General features: G+C 42.0%; 3 protein-coding genes across 3 annotated transcripts; all 3 read right to left on the reverse strand.

Moving 5' to 3' along the window:
* Positions 1-318: 318 nt before the first annotated feature.
* LOC119261555 (E3 ubiquitin-protein ligase TRIM39-like) lies at positions 319-5,240 on the reverse strand. The gene is made up of 7 exons (XM_037533961.1): positions 5,142-5,240; positions 4,191-4,780; positions 3,993-4,088; positions 1,575-1,808; positions 1,341-1,479; positions 1,148-1,174; positions 319-1,057 (listed from the first exon to the last, which is right to left on the reverse strand). Exons 2-7 carry the CDS (start codon positions 4,776-4,778, stop codon positions 510-512), a joined length of 1,632 nt encoding a protein of 543 aa, XP_037389858.1. The 5' UTR covers positions 4,779-4,780; positions 5,142-5,240; the 3' UTR covers positions 319-509.
* Positions 5,241-7,379: 2,139 nt separating this feature from the next.
* On the reverse strand, positions 7,380-12,113 carry LOC108441968 (E3 ubiquitin-protein ligase TRIM39-like). The gene is made up of 7 exons (XM_037534143.1): positions 12,031-12,113; positions 11,080-11,669; positions 10,885-10,980; positions 9,004-9,237; positions 8,761-8,908; positions 8,411-8,437; positions 7,380-8,277 (listed from the first exon to the last, which is right to left on the reverse strand). The coding sequence occupies exons 2-7, from the start codon at positions 11,665-11,667 to the stop codon at positions 7,730-7,732; spliced, it is 1,641 nt and encodes a 546-aa protein (XP_037390040.1). The 5' UTR covers positions 11,668-11,669; positions 12,031-12,113; the 3' UTR covers positions 7,380-7,729.
* Positions 12,114-15,540: 3,427 nt separating this feature from the next.
* On the reverse strand, positions 15,541-19,314 carry LOC108441974 (E3 ubiquitin-protein ligase TRIM47-like). The gene is made up of 5 exons (XM_037534097.1): positions 19,212-19,314; positions 18,273-18,862; positions 18,075-18,170; positions 15,703-15,729; positions 15,541-15,601 (listed from the first exon to the last, which is right to left on the reverse strand). Exons 2-4 carry the CDS (start codon positions 18,858-18,860, stop codon positions 15,724-15,726), a joined length of 690 nt encoding a protein of 229 aa, XP_037389994.1. The 5' UTR covers positions 18,861-18,862; positions 19,212-19,314; the 3' UTR covers positions 15,541-15,601; positions 15,703-15,723.
* Between the last annotated feature and the right edge of the window lie 227 nt (positions 19,315-19,541).

Genomic DNA, 19,541 nt, shown 5'->3' on the forward strand with positions numbered 1-19,541 from the left:
TCTGCCACCTCTTCACCTGATGGAGGTAATGAAGATTTTCAGGGGCATCTGAGTGTATGAAGCCATGTGTGTTGGATTTAAGCTCTTCAGTGTGGTAGATCTCCAGGATCAGGATGGGGAGCCCAACGGTTACAGCAATAATTACTTTTTTTATTTATAGCTTCTAACTGTTGAAATTCCGTTTAGTAAAGAGAATTTATTTAGTTAAATTTCATTTGAGTTTTATTGGCATTTGGAGTACATTTCTGAAAAATGACACATAACACAAATTCATTCGTTTACATATGAAGAAAGCAAATAAAAAAGAACTGTGCCAGGGCCAAAGTTTCTTCTGTGTATAAAAAGCGCTGTGATTTCTACATGATTCATCCATCAAACTGAAGCTGATATTTTGCACTTTCACTCTGGATCATTGTTTTACTTAAAAGAAGGTCTATGGTAAAGAGTATTAGAATATTGCATAACTGACCATGAACATAACTGTAACTTTCCTTTAGAAAGACAGACCCTCATTTCTGATGTTTAACAGGTGTGATGATCAGCGGTGCGGAGTTTTTACCTCCTTTATTGAGATAAGGGCTGAAGAATGGATAGAGTTTCTCAGTGAAAGTCTGACCAGTGAAAGAGTAGATATGAGACCTGGACTCAACATCATAGAAAGAGACCAGACCCTCCTCATAATCCACAAACACCCCCACCTTCTGGGGAGCCTGTTTCAGTGAGAGTCGGAAAGAAGTAAAATCCAGAGCTCTATATTCAGTCTCATTTCTCAGAATCACAGTCCAGTATCCATTTTCTGGTTTAGCTTTAATGGCTCCTTTTCTGTTAACTGACTGTCTGACCACTCCTAAATACCAGTCAGTTTTCCCACTGACCTGAACCTCATAGTAAAATCTCCCTGAGGAGAACCCCTCCTTTCCCAGCACACAGAGACAACGATCAAACCTCTCTGGGGTGTCAGGGCGATTCTGTTGCTTGTTTCCAAATGTAACTTGTGTTCCATCATCAGACAGAATGAGGAGGCAATGAGCTGAATCAGGATCCAGAGTCACGTCCACTGAGAGAAAAACACACAATGTAAACACATTTTAGCAAAAAGCAAAATATAATAGAGAAAGTCCAAAAATTTTGTCATGAACTCACAAACCTGCATATTGCTGAATTCTACTCAGTTCTGTTGGGAAAGAATAACAGATAATATAATTTGCTGTAATAATCTACTTTAATAAATCACCACACATTAAAAATGAAAAACACAAACTACATTTTTTTCCTACAAAAACATTTCTGTTCAATCTCAAGTTATTACTCAGCAATGAAGACATACTGATCTTACTTACTCATCTTCTCCATCTCCTTACTGAGCTCTTCCTGAAGCTGAGTCAGAGCTCTCCTCAGAGTCTCCACCCTCAGATGAGAGTTAATCCTGACCTCAGTCCAGTTCTTGGTGGGTGGAGGGCTGCAGAGGGACGGGTAAACCTACAGTCCAGCAGGAGAGAGGAGAAACCCCTCAGCATGGGCAGTGCTGTCCTGTGATGGACTGCATTACTATGGAGAAACAGAGGGACTCTGACCTGTAGGAGGTGGAGGTGGTCCTCAGTGTGGGAGAGCTGCTCCAGCTCAGTGTCTCTCCTCTTTAGCTCAGTGATTTCCTGCTCCAGCTCTTTAATGAACTCTTCAGCCTGCCTCTCTGCTGCTTTCTGCTTCTCCTCCATCACCTCAAGCAGCTCCGCCTGGCTTCTCATAATGCAGCACACCAGAGCTTTGAAGACCTCCACACTGTCTGCTTTCTCCTTCTCTGTGCTTTTCTAACAGGGAATAAATCAGGAAACAGTTGCTTATTTTTAATTACAATTGCTCAAATGGTTCTTGGTTTAGGCATATTGATCTAGGAAAAAGGTTTTAATCAGTTTCCATGTCTTATGAACATAATAAAACAGCTTTGCTGACATGGTCAAATATCTTGATTTAAGTTGCTAACACTGCACTGAGCAGATGTTTGTCTCAGAAAAGAAACATTTAAGTTCATAAAGATCTCACAAGCTATTAGTGAGCTACTGATAGAAATATTAACATTAGCTGGCAGGAAAACTACTGAGCTAGTTAATGTTATGTTAGCTAATATTCATACCCTGCATTTTTATGTTGTTCAGTTCATAAAATCAAAAACTTTTCTAAATTTGGTCTTTGTTTAAATTTCTTACTCCTCAGTGTCCATTACAATAAAATATACACTATATTTCCAAAAGTATTTGCTCGTCTGCCTTCACACACATTCGAATTTGAATGAGATCCCTGTTCAAAAGACCTAGCAGTGCAAGAAGATTTAGGCTGCTTAGGGAAGGATTTGAAAAATGTTTTGTTCATTTGTAATACGATTATCCAGTTTCTTTGGCATAATTGGCTGAAGATATAGGTCCTGCTGCTGCATATGTCAGACGTCATTTCTGGTAGGAAGCAAATGGTGCTGCGTGTTAGAGATAAGATAAGATAAGATAAGATAAGATAAGATAAGATAAGATAAGATAAGGCTTTATTGTCATTCACATCAGATGTGGTACATGAGGTGGAATGAAACATTGTACTCACGGTCCAGTTAACTCCCAAAGTGACAAACAATAAAAAATAAATAGAAGGTGCATAAAGGGGAGGACAGATAACAGCAGCATGGACCACAGCAGTATGAGTACGAGGTAGAAGGTGTACATCTTAATACTGGTAATAATACTTAATACTGCTCTAGAGTCCAGTGGCGGCGCTTTACACCACTGCATTCCACGCTTTGCATTGCGCTTGGTGATGTAAGGCTTGGATGCAGCTGCTCGGCCATGGAAACCCATTCCATGAAGCTCTCTACGCTGTTCTTGAGCTGATCTGAAGGCCACATGAAGTTTGGAGGTCTGTAGTGATTGACTCTGCAGAAAGTCGGTGACCTCAAAGCACTAAGCCCCTCAGCATCCGCTGACCCCCCTCTGTCATTTTACGTGGCCGACCACTTCCTGGCTGAGTTGCTGTCGTTCCCAATAGCTTCCACTTTGTTATAATCCCACTGACAGTTGAATATTTAGTAGTAAGGAAATCTCACGACTGTAGTTCCTGCTCCTGGATATTCACTGTTGTGAGAAACTCCAGTGAGGGAAAGCCTGGACTCTCCTCTCCATCTTGATCAGGCCTTCAGCAACAGGGAGCGATATGACCACATTAAACTCTGAGAGCACTTTACTGGACACAGATAAATGTTCATCTTCTGTGTTTGCATGTGGTTAAGGATCTCCTGCAGTAATAATGGGTTTTGCTGGCAGAGTGGAGATAAGGTGGTTGAGACGAGGACATTACACAAACTGCTCTCCATTATAAAGGATGATGGCCACCCACTGCACACCATCATCACAGACAGGAGGAGCATGTTTAGTGGCAGGTTGCTGTCACAGAGCAGCTCAACCGACAGATTCAGGAGATCCTTTGCCCCAGAGCCATCAGGCTCTTCAACTCTTCCCAGTGGGGCCAGCAGAGAAGAGAGGAGAGATAGGAGGACTGAATCTGAATCTCATGCTTATCTTGTGTTGCTCTATTCATCTGCACGTTGCACTTTCTGCTTACCTCACTGCGCATCTTGCACATTAGACACTTTATTTGGTACCAAAATCTGCACATATTTGTTTATTGATTCTGTGGTCATTATATGCCGTTACCTGTAAATTCTTGTACAGTCATTATTGCACTGCATCTCTCATCTCAGGTTACAGGTGTTATCACAGATTGTTGTATTTTTTTCTATTTGTATATCTGCCTGTAGATTGGATCTGGTTTATTTATTCTTATTATATGTCTACACCCTTTTACGGTTACTGTATAGTGTTGTGAGTCTGCTACTGGCTGCTAAATTTCCTTCAGGATCAATAAAGTATATCTATCTGTCTGTCTGTCTGTCTGTCTGTCTATCTATCATTGGGGAATGTTCTTTAAATTATTCAAATTCAGTTAAGACTCACTCTACTGAGCTCTACAGAGCGTGTGATTTCCTCAATCTTCTTCAGTCGGTTCTGGATCTTCTGCTGAACTTCTCTCTGTATCTTCACCAGCTGAGTCTTTATAATAGACACACATTATATCCACATTACTCACATATGAGGAATTTTTATTAAGCTAAAACAGGAGAAAACACTAATGAGTCTGTCTGAATGTCTCACCTTCCTCTCTCCACTCTCTATCTCTATAGGAACAGTGCTGTGAGTCTTGTGGTCTGTCTCAGTGCAGAACTGACAGACACACGTCTGGTCATCTCTACAGAACAGCTCCAGGGGTCTCTCATGTTTCTGGCAGATGTAGTCCTCCAGGTTCTCCACAGGGTCCATCAGTTTGTGCTTCTTGAGTTTAGGTGTGGTTTTATGAAGTGCTAGATGAGTCTCACAGTAAGAAACTCCACAGTCCAGACAGGATTTCAGAGCCTCCAGCTTTTCATCACTGCAGGAGTCACAGATCACCCTTTTACGTTTGGAGGTTCGTTTCTCTGGAGCTCTGCTGGATTTGACCTGAACTGACTTCTTGAACTGAGCAGCCAGTCCAGAGATGAACGTGTTCACAGAGAGTTCAGGTCTTGTTGGCAATTCAGTGTTACACACTGGACACTGGCAGCGTGAACTGCTGTCCCAGCACTCTTTGAGACAGACCATGCAGAAGTTGTGTCCACATGGAGTGGTGACCGGATCAGTGAACACATCCAGACAGATGGAGCACCGGAGCTGATCTTCAGACAGGAGACTGCTGGAGGAAGCCATGACTGATGGAGGAGACACAGAGACACCAAGAGAAAGATTTTGGATCTCAGAAAACTTCCTACGTATTTCATGACAATTCTCAGTCAAAACAACAATGATGTGAAAACTAAAAAGATGTTCTCTTGAAGTATTTATTCATCTTAAATCAGTCACATTAGTCTAACTGATCAGATTCCTTCTAACTATTAATCACGAACTCCGTAGCCAAACAATTGATCACAGGTTCAAACATAAAATACCAGTAAGTAACAGAGCATTTATAAATTTAAGAAAAAGAACTGACAGTACACGAACAGTGAACAGTAAAAATAAACAGCTGGATGTGTTTTCAGTAACAGACAGTAAGAAACTTAGACTCATTACCACTTTCACTTTCTCTCCTTTGGTCTGCTTGTCTGCTTCTTCAGAGTTTATCTGTAGTTTCACTGAGTTTCCTGACTGGAGAACCTTCAGACTGGAACTTGTGTCCTGCTGGAAGAACTGACTTCTGTTTATGAAGCTCCCTTTCGTTTCTCCTGAGTGACGTCGTGAAACCACTCCCACTTTACCATGACGATGGTTTGGCTCTTGCATGCTTTGGCTTGTACGTGGCGGAGTAAGTCATTCATGCATGTGAATATATGTCTAGATAATTAGGCACTGTATAACTTAAGATAAGTCCTGTTTGCTGAGTATCTGATTTTGAACTTAAAGTACAAAGTGAATAAACAAATTTTTCCATAATACTGTACAAATCCTCATTAATGCATCTGTACAATTATAAGTAAATACTTAATTTGTGGTTTTGAAAGGTCATGTCTAAGTTTCATTCAGTAATATTGTTGTATGAATATGGTGGAGATACGGACGCCACCATAAATTAAATAAAATTATAAATTAAAATAAATCATAAAAGCACTTCACTATCAAAACTATTCTTGACCCAAAAGTAACACTTTTTGTGGGGGGTATGGGGGTGATAAAATACATACTGGATGCCTGCTAGACTACCCCTTCCCAATTCTGAGCCCCCAAAACTTTTGTTCAACTTTGTCTCACGTGGTGCAGCCCAGGTGTGCTAACTGTAATTGAGACTCATACAATGGACAGAGATTGGACGAAGCTGAATTTGGCTTAATTTCCTGTACCACCTTAAATAATGTAGCAGGTACATTCAGATGCTTGAACTGGCATGTAACTGCAGAGCTTTAAGGTAGAATGGAAATCTTAATAAGAGAGAGAGAGATTAGCTTGACAGCGGGAATCTGGCCACAACATCCAATTTCGTACTAGCTGACACGACAAGCAGCTCTACAGAGTTTTTCAGTCTTCAGTTCATTATCAGCACACCAGGTTTTGAATTTAAAACTCCAATTGCCGTTAAAAGATGTTACTGTCGCATTTAAAAGTAAATATGTCCATGAAAGTATGTTGTTTTCTACTCCTCCCAAGCTGAAAACTATGTAAAACACATTGGTGCCATAGTTTTTCTGTGATTTTGGTACTTCTAGAATGCTCTTTTACTACAAAGATGACATGGGTATTGTGAAAACGTCAAACCAAACACTTAAAATCACTTCAGTGCGTCGAGTTATTACAGGTAAGACAAAAACAGCTCATATTGCCATGGTAATATGCTTTTACCTACAATAAGGTTTACCCTTTTAAGTGTGCTGTGTTGTATTTTCTCATCTTCACACATGTTTGATGTCATCTTCAGTGGGTCTGCCTGCTGTAACCTGTGTTTTTGGCTTTAATAATTACCAGGTTTTAAGTTTGTACATCTCAAGCTTTGTAGGTTTAACTGTGTATAAATCTCATCTGTCTAATTTTAACCTTGTTTTGCCATCTTCTCTGGGCACAAGTTGTGTGAGTGGATGCAGGTTTTATATAAAGGTCCTGCAGTGTTTGTTGGGTTTATTTGAATCTAGTTTTCTGATTGGTTGTGTAGTTTTGAATCAGGTTTGTTTATATATGTATAATGACTGCACTGATGTAAGGAGTAGCCAACAGCCTGTGGTAATGACACTGCTAGACAATAGTGCGTTGTCTGTGTGTAGAGTTTGGAGCATGTTGGTCGGCATCATGTAACTCCTGGTCTGAAAACAAGTCCTGCTCTGGCCCTGTACATTATGTATGCTCAGTTTCATGGATATGCACCTCTAACTCTCAAGAAAAATATATGCTTTTCATAAAAACGAATAAGAAATGACATTTAAATACATATTTTACTTTTTACTTTTACGTATGCTTGGGAGCTTATACTTTTATATTACTACTTGAGTAAAAAATGTAGGTCATACTTCAACTTTTATTTGAGTATTTTTTACTAAACTACTAGTACTTTTTTTAAAGTAAGGGAATTGTGTACTTCTGCCAACTCTTCACCTGATGGAGGTAATGAAGGTTTTCAGGGGCATCTGAGTATATGAAGCCATGTGTGTTGGATCTAAGCTCTTCAGTGTGGTAGATCTCCAGGAGCAAGATTGGGAGCCCCTGGGTTACACCAATAGTTCCTTGTTTCATTTATAGCTTTCAACTGAAGTTGAAAATCAGTTCATGTACTGAAGAGATTTTATTCCCTTAATTTTCATTTAAAATTTATTGCCATTTGGAGTACATTTCTGAAAAATGCCACAAACAAAGGTAACTTCATTCATCGGCTTCATTCATTTACATACGAAGAAAGCAAATAAAAAAAGAGCTGTGCCGGCGGCCAAAGTGCTGTGTGAGTTTCTTCTGTGTATAAAAAGTGCTGTGATTCCCACACGATTCATCCATCAAAATGAGGCTGATACTCTAGACTTTGATTCTGGGTCATTGTTTTACTTAAAAGAAGATGATAAACAGTATTAGAATATTGCCTAACTGGCCTTGAACATAACTGTTCAGCCTTCATTTATTTATTTGCTAACAAAAACTTTAGCTGCCCTTTTAAGTATAAAATTTCAAAAGACAGAGAGAAAAGAACCTCATTTCTGATGTTTAACAGGTGTGATGATCAGCGGTGCTGAGTTTTTACCTCCATAACTGAGATAAGGGCTGAAGAACGGATAGAGTTTCTCAGTGAAAGACTGACCAGTGAAAGAGTAGATATGAGACCTGGACTCAACATCATAGAAGGAGACCAGACCCTCCTCATAATCCACAAACACCCCCACCTTCTGGGGAGTCTGTTTCAAGGAGAGGGGGACAGAAGGAAAATTCAGAGCCTCATATTTAGACTCATTTCTTAGCCACACAGTCCAGTATCCATCCTCAGGACAGGCTGTAATCTCTCCCTTCCTGTTACTGGACTCTCTGACCACTCCTAGATCCCAGTCAGTTTTCCCTCTGACCTGAACTTCATAGTAAAATCTCCCTGAGGAGAACCCCTCCTTTCCCAGTACACAGGCACAACGATTAAACCTCTCTGGTTTATCAGGGAGATTCTGTTGTTTGTCTCCACATGTGACTTGTTTCCCGTCATCAGACAGGATGAGTTGAGGATGAGCTGAATCAGGATCCAGAGTCACGTCCACTGAGAGAGAAACACCCAGTTTAACCCATTTTGACAACATTCAGAATAGAACAGAGCAAACTCTCATATATATTATCTATATTTATTAGAACAAACTCTCATATATATTATCTATATTTCAGAGTCCACTCACCTGCATATTGCTGAATTCTCTTCATATCTGTTTGGAAAAGAGTAATAGGCAATATTGTTGACCTTACAATGTAAACTTTGCAGATTTAAAGGCCTGTTTTTCATGAACCACAAACTCACAATTTAATAATAACACCAAATGTCACAGTGCAGTGATGAGGGTAGATCATCATCAGAGTTTCTAATAAAGAATGATCCAGAATTAAATACCTATGTATCATGTGTCATATGCTGCCTGCATCAAACATTCATTTCTGGTACCAGCATCTTGAGGACTTTGTGAAATCACATCCCCCAACATACTAATTTCTGCTGAACATCAACAAATTCTACAGATTATTAAAGACTTACTGATCTCAGGAATCTTCTCCATCTCCTTACTGAACTCTTCCTGAAGCTGAGTCAGAGCTCTCCTCAGAGGCTCCACCCTCAGATGAGAGTTAATCCTGACCTCAGTCCAGTTCTTGGTGGGTGGAGGGCTGCAGAGGGACGGGTAAACCTACAGTCCAGCAGGAGAGAGGAGAAACCCCTCAGCATGGGCAGTGCTGTCCTGTGATGGACTGCATTACTATGGAGAAACAGAGGGACTCTGACCTGTAGGAGGTGGAGGTGGTCCTCAGTGTGGGAGAGCTGCTCCAGCTCAGTGTCTCTCCTCTTTAGCTCAGTGATTTCCTGCTCCAGCTCTTTAATGAACTCTTCAGCCTGCCTCTCTGCTGCTTTCTGCTTCTCCTCCATCACCTCAAGCAGCTCCGCCTGGCTTCTCATAATGCAGCACAGCAGAGCTCTGAAGACCTCCACACTGTCTGCTTTCTCCTTCTCTGAGCTTTTCTAACAGGGAATAAATCAGGAAACAGTTGCTTAATTTTAATTACAATTGCTCAAATGGTTCTTGGTTTAGGCATATTCTTCTAGGAAAAAAGGTTTTAATCAGTTTCCATGTCTTATGAACATAATAAAACAGCATTGCTGACATGGTCAAATATCTTGATTTAAGTACTACCGAGCCCATCTAACCTGTTCAGCTGGGGATTGGTGGAGTCACCTGCCTGAAAACTGTGCTAAAGAGGGGGACCCTGGAACACATCCTTAGCTGCTGTTCAAATGCCCTGGACACTACCGCTGGCACCGTGACCAAGTCCTGAAGGCCATAGCAAACACAGTCAGCGGTGGAATTGGCCACTGCAAGCGCCTCTGCCAAGTGAAGAACACCATTGCTTTCATCTGGGCTGGGGAGAAGCCACTATCAGCTGCCAGGGCCACCTCATCTGGCCTGCTAGCAACAGCGCAAGACTGGGAGCTGAAAGTTGACCTCAGGAAGACTACAACACTGTGGCCTGACATGCTACTCATCTCAAAGACCTCCAAGCAAATCGTTTTGCTGGAACTCACAGTACCCTGGGAAGACTGCATAGAGGAGGCCAACGAGGGAGGAAGAGGGCAAGTACACTGAGCTAGTGGAGGAGTGCTGGAACAACGGGTGGCAAGCACCCATTGAAGTGGGATGCAGAGGGTTCGCTGGCCAGTCGCTCTGCTGGGCCTACAATACCCTGGGCATCACAGGGGCCAGTAAGCGAAGGGCCATTAAGGAAGCCAATGAGGCAGCAGAAGTTGCCTCAAGGTGGCTGTGGATAAGGAGAGGAGAACCGTGGGTGGGGTAGCGCTACCTGGACACAAGCTGGGGCCTAATCAACCCCAGCTGGGTTGCCAGGGTGAGAGTGTATGATGTTGAAAAGACCCGAAACACTCCATGACCCCAGGTAACATCACTGATGATGTGTCCAGGTTGCATCAAGTTGATGTATGTTACAAGCAACACTGCACTGAGCAGATGTTTGTCTCAGAAAAGAAACATTTAAGTTCATAAAGATCTCGCAAGCTATTAGTGAGCTACTGATAGAAATATTAACATTAGCTGGCAGGAAAACTACTGAGCTAGTTAATGTTATGTTAGCTAATATTCATACCCTGCATTTTTATGTTGTTCAGTTCATAAAATCAAAAACTTATTCTGATTTTGGTCTTTGTTTAAATTTCTTACTCCTCTATGTCCATTACATTAAAATTAATGTCAAGTTTTAACACAAAGCTATTAAAGAATCTTAGGAACCTTTTAGTTTTGGAAAAGGGTTTTTAAGGAAATGCCTATTTAAACGTTCTGTGTGATTTTGGAAAGGACACTTTTGGTTCCACATGGGACCTTTAGTCTGAAGAATGCATTAATGTTCATGTATGAATATAAAATAACAGCAGTACACTCATAAAATTACAGAATCTAAAAAGGGTATTTTTTTCCACACTCCCATAGAAGAGCCAGTTTTGGGCTAATAAACTTTTAGTGAATAATTCTTTACAGAAAAAGAGGTTAAAGAATGTCCACATAACATAAAGGTTCTAGAAAGAACCCTAATATTGTTATGAAACATAACCATTGGAGGAATGTTCTTCAAACTTTATTGAGATTCAGTTGAGCCTCACTCTACTCAGCACTGCAGAGTGTGTGATTTCCTCAATCTTCTTCAGTCGGTTCTGGATCTTCTGCTGAACTTCTCCCTGTGTCTTCACCAGCCGAGTCTTTTATAAAAAAGCATTATATCCACATTACTCACACATATGAAGAATTTTTATTAAGCAAAAACAGGAGAAAACACTAAGTCTGTCTGAATGTCTCACCTTCTTCTGTCCACTCTCCTCCTCTATAGGAACAATGTTGTGAGTCTTGTGGTCTGTCTCAGTGCAGAACTGACACACACTCGTCTGGTCGTCTCTACAGAACAGCCCCAGGGGTATCTCATGTTTCTGGCAGATGTAGTCCTCCAGGTTCTCCACAGGGTCCATCAGTTTGTGCTTCTTCAGTTTAGGTGTGGTTTTATGAAGTGCTAGATGAGTCTTACAGTAAGAGACTCCACAGTCCAGACAGGACTTTACAGCCTCCAGCTTTTTATCACTGCAGCAGTCACAGATCACCCTTTTACGTTTGGAGGGTTGTTTCTCTGGAGCTCTGCTGGATTTGAGCTGAACTGACTTCTTGAACTGAGCAGCCAGTCCAGAGATGAACGTGTTCACAGACAGTTCAGGTCTTGTAGGGAATTCAGTGTTACACACTGGACACTGGCAGCGTGAACTGCTGTCCCAGCACTCTTTGAGACAGACCCTGCAGAAGTTGTGTCCACATGAAGTGGTGACCGGATCAGTGAACACATCCAGACAGATGGAGCACCGGAGCTGATCTTCAGACAGGAGACTGCTGGAGGAAGCCATGACTGACGGAGGAGACAAAGAGACACCAAGAGAAAGATTTTGGATCTCAGAAAACTTCCTACGTATTTCATGACAATTCTCAGTCAAAACAACAATGATGTGAAAACTAAAAAGATGTTCTCTTGAAGTATTTATTCATCTTAAATCAGTCACATTAGTCTAACTGATCAGATTCCTTCTAACTATTAATCACGAACTCTGTAGCCAAACAAATGATCACAGGTTCAAACATAAAATACCAGTGAGTAACAGAGCATTTAAAAAGTTAAGAAAAAGAACTGACAGTACACGAACAGTGAACAGTAAAAATAAACAGCTGGATGTGTTTTCAGTAACAGACAGTAAGAAACTTAGACTCATTACCACTTTCACTTTCTCTCCTTTGGTCTGCTTGTCTGCTTCTTCAGAGTTTATCTGTAGAGTCTCACGGAGTTTCCTGACTGGAGAGTCTTAGAGATAGAGATTGTGTCCTGCTGTATGAACTGAATTCTGTTCATGAAACAGCTCTGCTTTACTTTCATTTCACCTGAGTGACATCATGAGGCCACGCCCAGGTATACATGGTGATGTTTTCTTGTACTTACAAGTTTTGGCTACTAGGCAGCAAAGATTCACCACCTGAATTATATATCTTAATCAGTTAGTCTCAGTTTTTTAAACAGTTTAAACCTTTATTAGTGCATCCTTGAGTACTTTTGCAAGAAGACATTCTCTTTGCAGTTTTGAAAAGTGAAGAATGCCTCATCAGTACAATAGTGGCAGTTTGGAGAAGTTCCAGCAGCGCTGTCCGTCTGGACACTCTCAGACATGCAAAGACGGAAGGGGGAGCGGCTGTGCATGCTGACAGCGGACTTGTCAAACTGGCTAGTCTACATGCTGCCATTGCAGAAGCTGAAACTGCAGGGCTCATCATCAATGACTGGGTTTAGAAGTGAGTAACACAGTGTTACACATCAGAAAGCAATAAATAAGCAAAGCAACTGCAACATGGAAAGTGTGTTGGCAGTGCAGAAAAAGGGGGCATTGCACCAGCTGGTGCTGCAAGGGCGAGCTTGTGGGCAGCCCCACAAAACAGAAACTCTCAGTATTGCTCTTACTCCCAGTGGCAGCAATCACTGCTGTGGGCTTTGAACACTGCACAGCATCAACACCAAATGACTCACTGTGCCTGCTGATGTGGGCTCAGTGCAGTCAGGTCATGCTTCAGGTCACCACAGCGGAGTGACTGGTAGAGGACCAATTTGCCATGCTGGAAGAGCTCCACATCGACCAGAGGCACAATTTCAACTCAGCATTCAAGGCTGCTTGGGGCTTGGCTCCTGTGTGGTAAAAGAATGCTTGGGCAAAGTGGTCTGCAAGGCTACAGGCAGGGCAGCAGACTGTTGTATTTCATACGGACAGACTCTGTGAACAGGAGACCATTCCAGGCCAGGTGGAACTGTTACATCAGGGGCCTCGCCCTAAGGAGGAGTTGGAAGCATCTGGGGTTGAGGTTTAACACTTTCTGGTGCATTTAAAGGAATTTGTTCTGGCAACGTGGGTCACTTGGATGACTGACCTTTAAGGGGGAAAATATGTGTTGGCTTCTACAGGGGTGCATTGCACTCATGAGCATAGGAGCTCGGTTATGCAGATTTCCACTCGAAGACAGAAAAAGCGCCAATCCATGTCATGAGTTGTTGTTTTTAGTTAAGTTGAGCTTAACTAAATGTTAATTATTTGTTATTTTGTGTCAGGGGTATGGGTTCAGTTCAACTGGGTTAGTGCTTTCCACTAAGAGAAAGCATATGACGGAGTGACCAGCATTCATTTTAGTTGTTTCAGTAAAGGTCAACAAAAAAAAAACGATATGCTTAATCATTTAAACACACTTCATTTAAACCTGCTGTACAAACATTCATCCTCTCATGATGAAGTCATTAGTCTTCTCCGCAGTAATGACTCTGGTCATGGTCCTATGGTGACAGAACTCACAAATTGGTGCAAGTTGTCCTTCTAGGACACCAATGTGTCTAAAACTGAAGAGCTGACAGTAGATTTTAAGAAAAATCCTACAGTCACCTCTGTAGTGATGAATGACCAGGCTGTTGAGCTAGTGCAGTATCATACCTTTCTTGGTACTGAAATTGATGACAAGCTGAACTTTGAGCTTAAGGTGGGTGCTGTGTGTAAAAAAGCAGTCCATCAGTGCACGTATTTTTATTGTAAGCCAAGTTTTCACACAAACAATAACTATGAAAATGTGTTATTCTTGTTTTAACAAATCTGTCCTCATTCTCCTTCGTCAGCTGGTGCGGATCACTTCATCTTAAAAGTAGAAACAGATTGCGTGGCATCATCAAAGTGTGCTGCGAAATTGCTGGTATGACCTTGAACTTAACTCATCTGTACAGTGGCAGGAATTTGAAGAAAAAACTTTAAGATAAAGTCCAGAGCGTCTTCACTTCTGTTTTAATCATCAGTTGCTATTGTTTTATGCAGTGAGAGGCAGAACAGGCCACTATAACCAGCATAATGATGCTACATTTGTCTACATTGAAAATGGTGCCTTGACTTGTTTTTCCTCCATCCCCTCATTTTACCTTTGCGTCTTAATATTGATGTTGAAATATTACAGTGATGTAGATGAATAATGAGGAGACAGAGCTGAACATGTACCTCTAACAAACAAATGAAAATATATGTTTTTATAAAAACATGATTTTTAAATGAATATTTTATTTTTTATTTTTATGTGCCTTTGGGCCATAAACATTCATACGCATATTAATTCTTGAGTACAAATGTAGGTCATACGTCTATTTTAACTTGAGCATTTTTTATTAAATTACTTTTTTAAAGTAAAGTACTTTTTAAGTAAGGCAATTGTGTACTTCTCCCAGCTCTTCACCTGATGGAGGCAACAAAGGTTTTCAGGGTCATCTGAGTATATGAAGCCATTTGTGTTGGATCTAAGCTCTTCAATGTGGTAGATCTCCAGGATCAGAATTGGGATCAGCAATAATTTCTTATTTTATTTATAGCTTCCAACTGAAGTTGAAAATCAGTTTAGTAAAGAGAATTTATTAAATTTCATTTGAGTTTTATTGGCATTTGGAGTACATTTCTGAAAAATGACGCATACAACACAAATTCATTCATTTACATATGAAGAAACCAAATAAAGAACTGTACTGGAGGCCAAACTGCTGTGATTCCCACATGATTTCTTGATCAAACTGAAGCTGATTTACTTAAAGAAGTTCTATGATAAACAGTATTAGAAAATTGCATAACTGACCTTGAACATAACTTTCAAATATTTACTCCTTTAAAAAAAAAAAAGAAAAAAAAACCCTTTATCTGCCCTCCGAAATATAAAATTTCAAATTACAGAAAAAAGACCCTGATTTCTAAAGTTTAACAGGTGTAATTATTAGTGGTGCTGAGTTTTTACCTCCATTATTGAGGTGAGGGCTGAATAAAGGGTAGAGTTTCTCAGTGAAAGACTGACCAGTGAAAGAGTAGATATGAGACCTGGACTCAACATCATAGAAGGAGACCAGACCCTCCTCATAATCCACAAACACCCCCACCTTCTGGGGAGCCTGTTTCAGGGAGAGGGGAACACGAGGAGAATCAAGAGCTCTATGTGTAGTTTCATTCCTCAGAAACACAATCCAGTATCCATCCTCTGGACTGGCTTTAATGGCTCCCTTTCTGTTAACTGACTGTCTGTCCACTCCTAGATCCCAGTCAGTCTTCCCACTGACCTGAACCTCATAGTAAAATCTCCCTGAGGAGAACCCCTCCTTTCCCAGCACACAGGGACAGCGATCAAACCTCTCTGGGGTGTCAGGGCGATTCTGTCGCTCGTCTCCAAATGTAACTTGTGTTCCATCATCAGACAGAATGAGGAGGCAATGAGCTGAATCAGGATCCAGAGTCACATCCACTGAGAGAAAAACACACAATGTAAACACATTTTAACAAAAAGCAAAATATAATAGAGAAAGTCCAAAAATTGTGTCATATGACCATTAAGAACTCACAAACCTGCATATTGCTGAATTCTACTCAGTTCTGTTGGGAAAGAATAACAGACAATATAATTTGCTGTAATAATCTACTCACATTATCAGTCATCACCATCATCCTTGTCAACCGCTTAGTCCAGATAGGGTCGCGGTAGCAGTTGGGAGAGCAGGGAATCCCAGACGACCCTGTCCCCCTCAAATTCCTCCAGCTCATTCCCAGGGAGCTGCTCCCAGGCCAACTTGGAGATGTAATCCCTTCCGTGGGTCCGAGGATGACTCTGGGGTCTTCTACTGATAGGCCATGCCTTGTGCACCCCCACCGGGAGGCGTCCAAGGGGCATCCAAATCAGGTGCCCAAACCACCTCAGCTAGCTCCTCTCAATGCGGATGAGTAGCGGCTCTACTCAGAGTTCCTCCCAGATGGCCCAGCTACTCACCCTATCGAATAGAGTTTAGCCCACCCCCTGCAAAGAAAGTTCATTTCCACCGCTTGTATTTGCGATCTCATTCTTTAGGTCATTACCCACAGTTCATGACCATGGGTAAGGCTTGGGATGTAGACCGACCGGTAAACACTTCACTACTACAGTCCGGTACAGTGACCGCATTACTACTGCCATCTGTCCCAGCCTGCACCTGATCTCATGATCCCTCTTCCCATCACTCATGAACAAGACCCCGAGATACTTACTCCTCCATCTGGGGCAGGTCCTTTCCCCTTACCTGGAGTGGGCATGCCATTCTTTTCCATGGACTTGGAGGTGCTGATCCGCACACCAACTGCTTCACACTCCGATGCAAACCGCTCCAGTGAGCGCTGTAGGCATCCATTTGATCCAGCCTTGACAAACTGCCCATGATGACCATGAACAAGAGTGGAGACAGGGCACAACCTTGCCAGAGTCCAGCGCTAACACTGAAAGGGTCCGACTTAATGCAGAGTATACGAACACAGCTCTCACTCCAGGAGTACCAAGATTGAATGGCCCAGAGTAGTAGCCCCAGCAGCCCATATTCCCAGAGGACCTCCCACAGGTTATCTCAGGGAACACAGTCATAAGCTTTCCCAAAATCCACAAAACACATGTGGACTGAGTTGGCAAACTCCCATGCCCCCTCAACACTCTGTGAGGGTGAAAAGCTGGTCCATTGTTCCATGGCCGGGATGGAATCTGCATTGTTCCTCCTCAATCTGAGGTTCAACTCAAAGTCAGTCAAATCAACTCAAATCAAATCAACTCAAATCAGTCAAAGTCTCCTTTCCAGCACCTTGGCTTAGACTTTCTCAGGGAGGTTGAGCAGTGTGATACCCCGATAGTTGGCACACACCCTCTGGTCCCCTTTCTTAAAAAAATACAGACCACCACACCGGTCTGCCAGTCCAAGGGCACTGTTCCTGAGGTCCATGCAATATTGCAGAGGCACATCAGCCATTACAGCCCCACAATATCCAGAACCTTAAGCATCTCCGGATGAATCTCATCCACCCCCGGTGCCTTGCCACTGAAGAGCTTGCCAACTACCTCAGTGACCTCCAACAGGGAAATGGAGCTTGACACACCAAAAGCCTCCAGCCCTGACTCCCGTGAGGGAGGCGTGTCTCCTGGATAAAGGAGTTTTTCAAAGTGCTTCTTCCACTGATCGACAACATTCTCACTTGAAGTCAGTTTCTCCACCTCTGCCAAATACAGCTTGGGTGCAGCCACCCCGACCACTCCTGAGTCGCCAGACAGTTGTCCAGAACCTCCTTGAATCCAACAAAAAGTCTTTTTCCATGGACTCACCAGACTCCTACACACACACTGGATTTTGCTTCTGCCATCATTGTGGCTGCCACCTTTTTTGCCTGTCAGTACCTCCTTTTGCCTGTTGGTATCTGCTCAGTCGGGAGTCCTTCAGACCATCCAGTCTCTAAAGGCCTCTTTCTGCAGTTTTATGGCCTCTCTCACCACTAGTGTGTAGATGGTGATCGGTTGATAGCTCAGCACCTCACTTCACCCAAGTGTCCAGAACATATGGTCCCAAGTCAGATGAAATGACAACAAAATCGATCATTGAGCTCTAACCCAAGGAGCTCTGGTACCATGTACACTTATGAACATCTTTGTGTTTGAACTTGGTTCCAGAGCCAACACTGTGGGTGGAGTTGAGCCCAGCTATATCTAGTTGGTACCTCTCAACTTCCTGCACAAGCTCTGTGCACCCATAATACAAAATACAGATTGCACACTCCCATGGAAGAGCCAGTTTTGGGCTAATGAAACACTTTTAGTGAAAGATTGTTTACAGAAACAGAGTTTAAAAAAGTAAAGTAAAAGTTCTAGAAAGAACCCTTATATTGCTATGAAATAGAATGTTCTTCAATCTTATTGAGATTCCATTGAGCCTCACTCTACTGAGCTCTACAGAGTGTGTGATTTCCTCAATCTTCTTCAGTCGGTTCTGGATCTTCTGCTGAACTTCTCTCTGTATCTTCACCAGCTGAGTCTTTATAATAGACACACATTATATCCACATTACTCACATATGAGGAATTTTTATTAAGCTAAAACAGGAGAAAACACTAATAAGTCTGTCTGAATGTCTCACCTTCCTCTCTCCACTCTCCTCCTCTATAGGAACAGTGCTGTGAGTCTTGTGGTCTGTCTCAGTGCAGAACTGACATACACTCGTCTGGTCGTCTCTACAGAACAGCTCCAGGGGTATCTCATGTTTCTGGCAGATGTAGTCCTCCAGGTTCTCCACAGGGTCCAGCAGTTTGTGCTTCTTCAGTTTAGGTGTGGTTTTATGAAGTGCTAGGTGAGTCTCACAGTAAGAGACTCCACAGTCCAGACAGGATTTCAGAGCCTCCAGCTTTTTATCACTGCAGCAGTCACAGATCACCCTTTTACGTTTGGAGGTTTGTTTCTCTGGAGCTCTGCTGGATTTGACCTGAACTGACTTCTTGAACTGAGCAGCCAGTCCAGAGATGAATGTGTTCACAGACAGTTCAGGTCTTGTAGGGAATTCAGTGTTACAGACTGGACACTGGCAGCGTGAACTGCTGTCCCAGCTCTCTTTGAGACAGACCATGCAGAAGTTGTGTCCACATGAAGTGGTGACCGGATCAGTGAAAATTTCCAGACAGATGGAGCACCGGAGCTGATCTTCATAGAGGAGACTGCTGGAGGTAGCCATGACTGATGGGGGAGACACAGAAACACTATGAGGGAGATTTGAGACCAAAGACCACTTCCTACATTTTTCATGAATTTTTTTTGTCAAAACAATGATGTGAAAAAAAGATGTTCTCTTGAATTATTCATTCATCTTAAATCAGTCACATTAGTCTAACTGATCAGATTCCTTCTACTTATTAAATTAAACTCTGTAGCTAAACAAATGATCACAGGTTCAAGCGTAAAATACCAGTAAGTAACAGAGCATTTAAAAAGATAAGAAAAATTACTGACAGTACACGAACAGTGAACGGTAAAAATTAATGGACATATTTTCAGTAACAGACCATAAGAAACTTAGACTCATTACCACTTTCACTTTCTCTCCTTTGGTCTGCTTTTCTGCTTCTTCAGAGTTTGTTTGTAGATTTTACCCGAGTCTCCAGACTGGAGAACCTTAAAGTTAGAGACTGTGTGCTGTTGTACGGAACTAAATTCTGTTCATGAAACAGCTCTGCTTTACTTTCATTTCACTCGAGTGACATCCTGAGGCCACACCCATGTATGCATGGTGACTGTTTCTTGTACTTACAAGTTTTGGCTACTAGGCAGCAAAGATTCACCACCTGAATTACTAGACTTTTTGCTCAATACATCAAACAAAAAGACAAAAGAATTAAATTCATGTATGTAGCTTGGT

This window comes from Pygocentrus nattereri, chromosome 2 (assembly GCF_015220715.1).
Source record: "Pygocentrus nattereri isolate fPygNat1 chromosome 2, fPygNat1.pri, whole genome shotgun sequence".
NCBI classification, from domain to species: domain Eukaryota; kingdom Metazoa; phylum Chordata; class Actinopteri; order Characiformes; family Serrasalmidae; genus Pygocentrus; species Pygocentrus nattereri.

Excerpts from the sequence above, each read along its gene's own strand:
- LOC108441968 (XM_037534143.1), bottom strand. The coding sequence starts at position 11,667 with ATGGCTTCCTCCAGCAGTCTCCTGTCTGAAGATCAGCTCCGGTGCTCC. Across the intron at positions 10,981-11,079 it reads AGGAGAGTGGACAGAAGAAG|ACTCGGCTGGTGAAGACACA; the intron begins GTGAGACATTCA and ends TTTTTATAAAAG. Across the intron at positions 8,909-9,003 it reads ACCACCTCCACCTCCTACAG|GTTTACCCGTCCCTCTGCAG; the intron begins GTCAGAGTCCCT and ends GCTGGACTGTAG.
- LOC119261555 (XM_037533961.1), bottom strand. The coding sequence starts at position 4,778 with ATGGCTTCCTCCAGCAGTCTCCTGTCTGAAGATCAGCTCCGGTGCTCC. Across the intron at positions 1,809-3,992 it reads GCTCTGTAGAGCTCAGTAGA|AAAAGCACAGAGAAGGAGAA; the intron begins GTGAGTCTTAAC and ends ATTCCCTGTTAG. Across the intron at positions 1,058-1,147 it reads TAGAATTCAGCAATATGCAG|TGGACGTGACTCTGGATCCT; the intron begins GTTTGTGAGTTC and ends TTTTTCTCTCAG.
- LOC108441974 (XM_037534097.1), bottom strand. The coding sequence starts at position 18,860 with ATGGCTACCTCCAGCAGTCTCCTCTATGAAGATCAGCTCCGGTGCTCC. Across the intron at positions 18,171-18,272 it reads AGGAGAGTGGAGAGAGGAAG|ACTCAGCTGGTGAAGATACA; the intron begins GTGAGACATTCA and ends TCTATTATAAAG.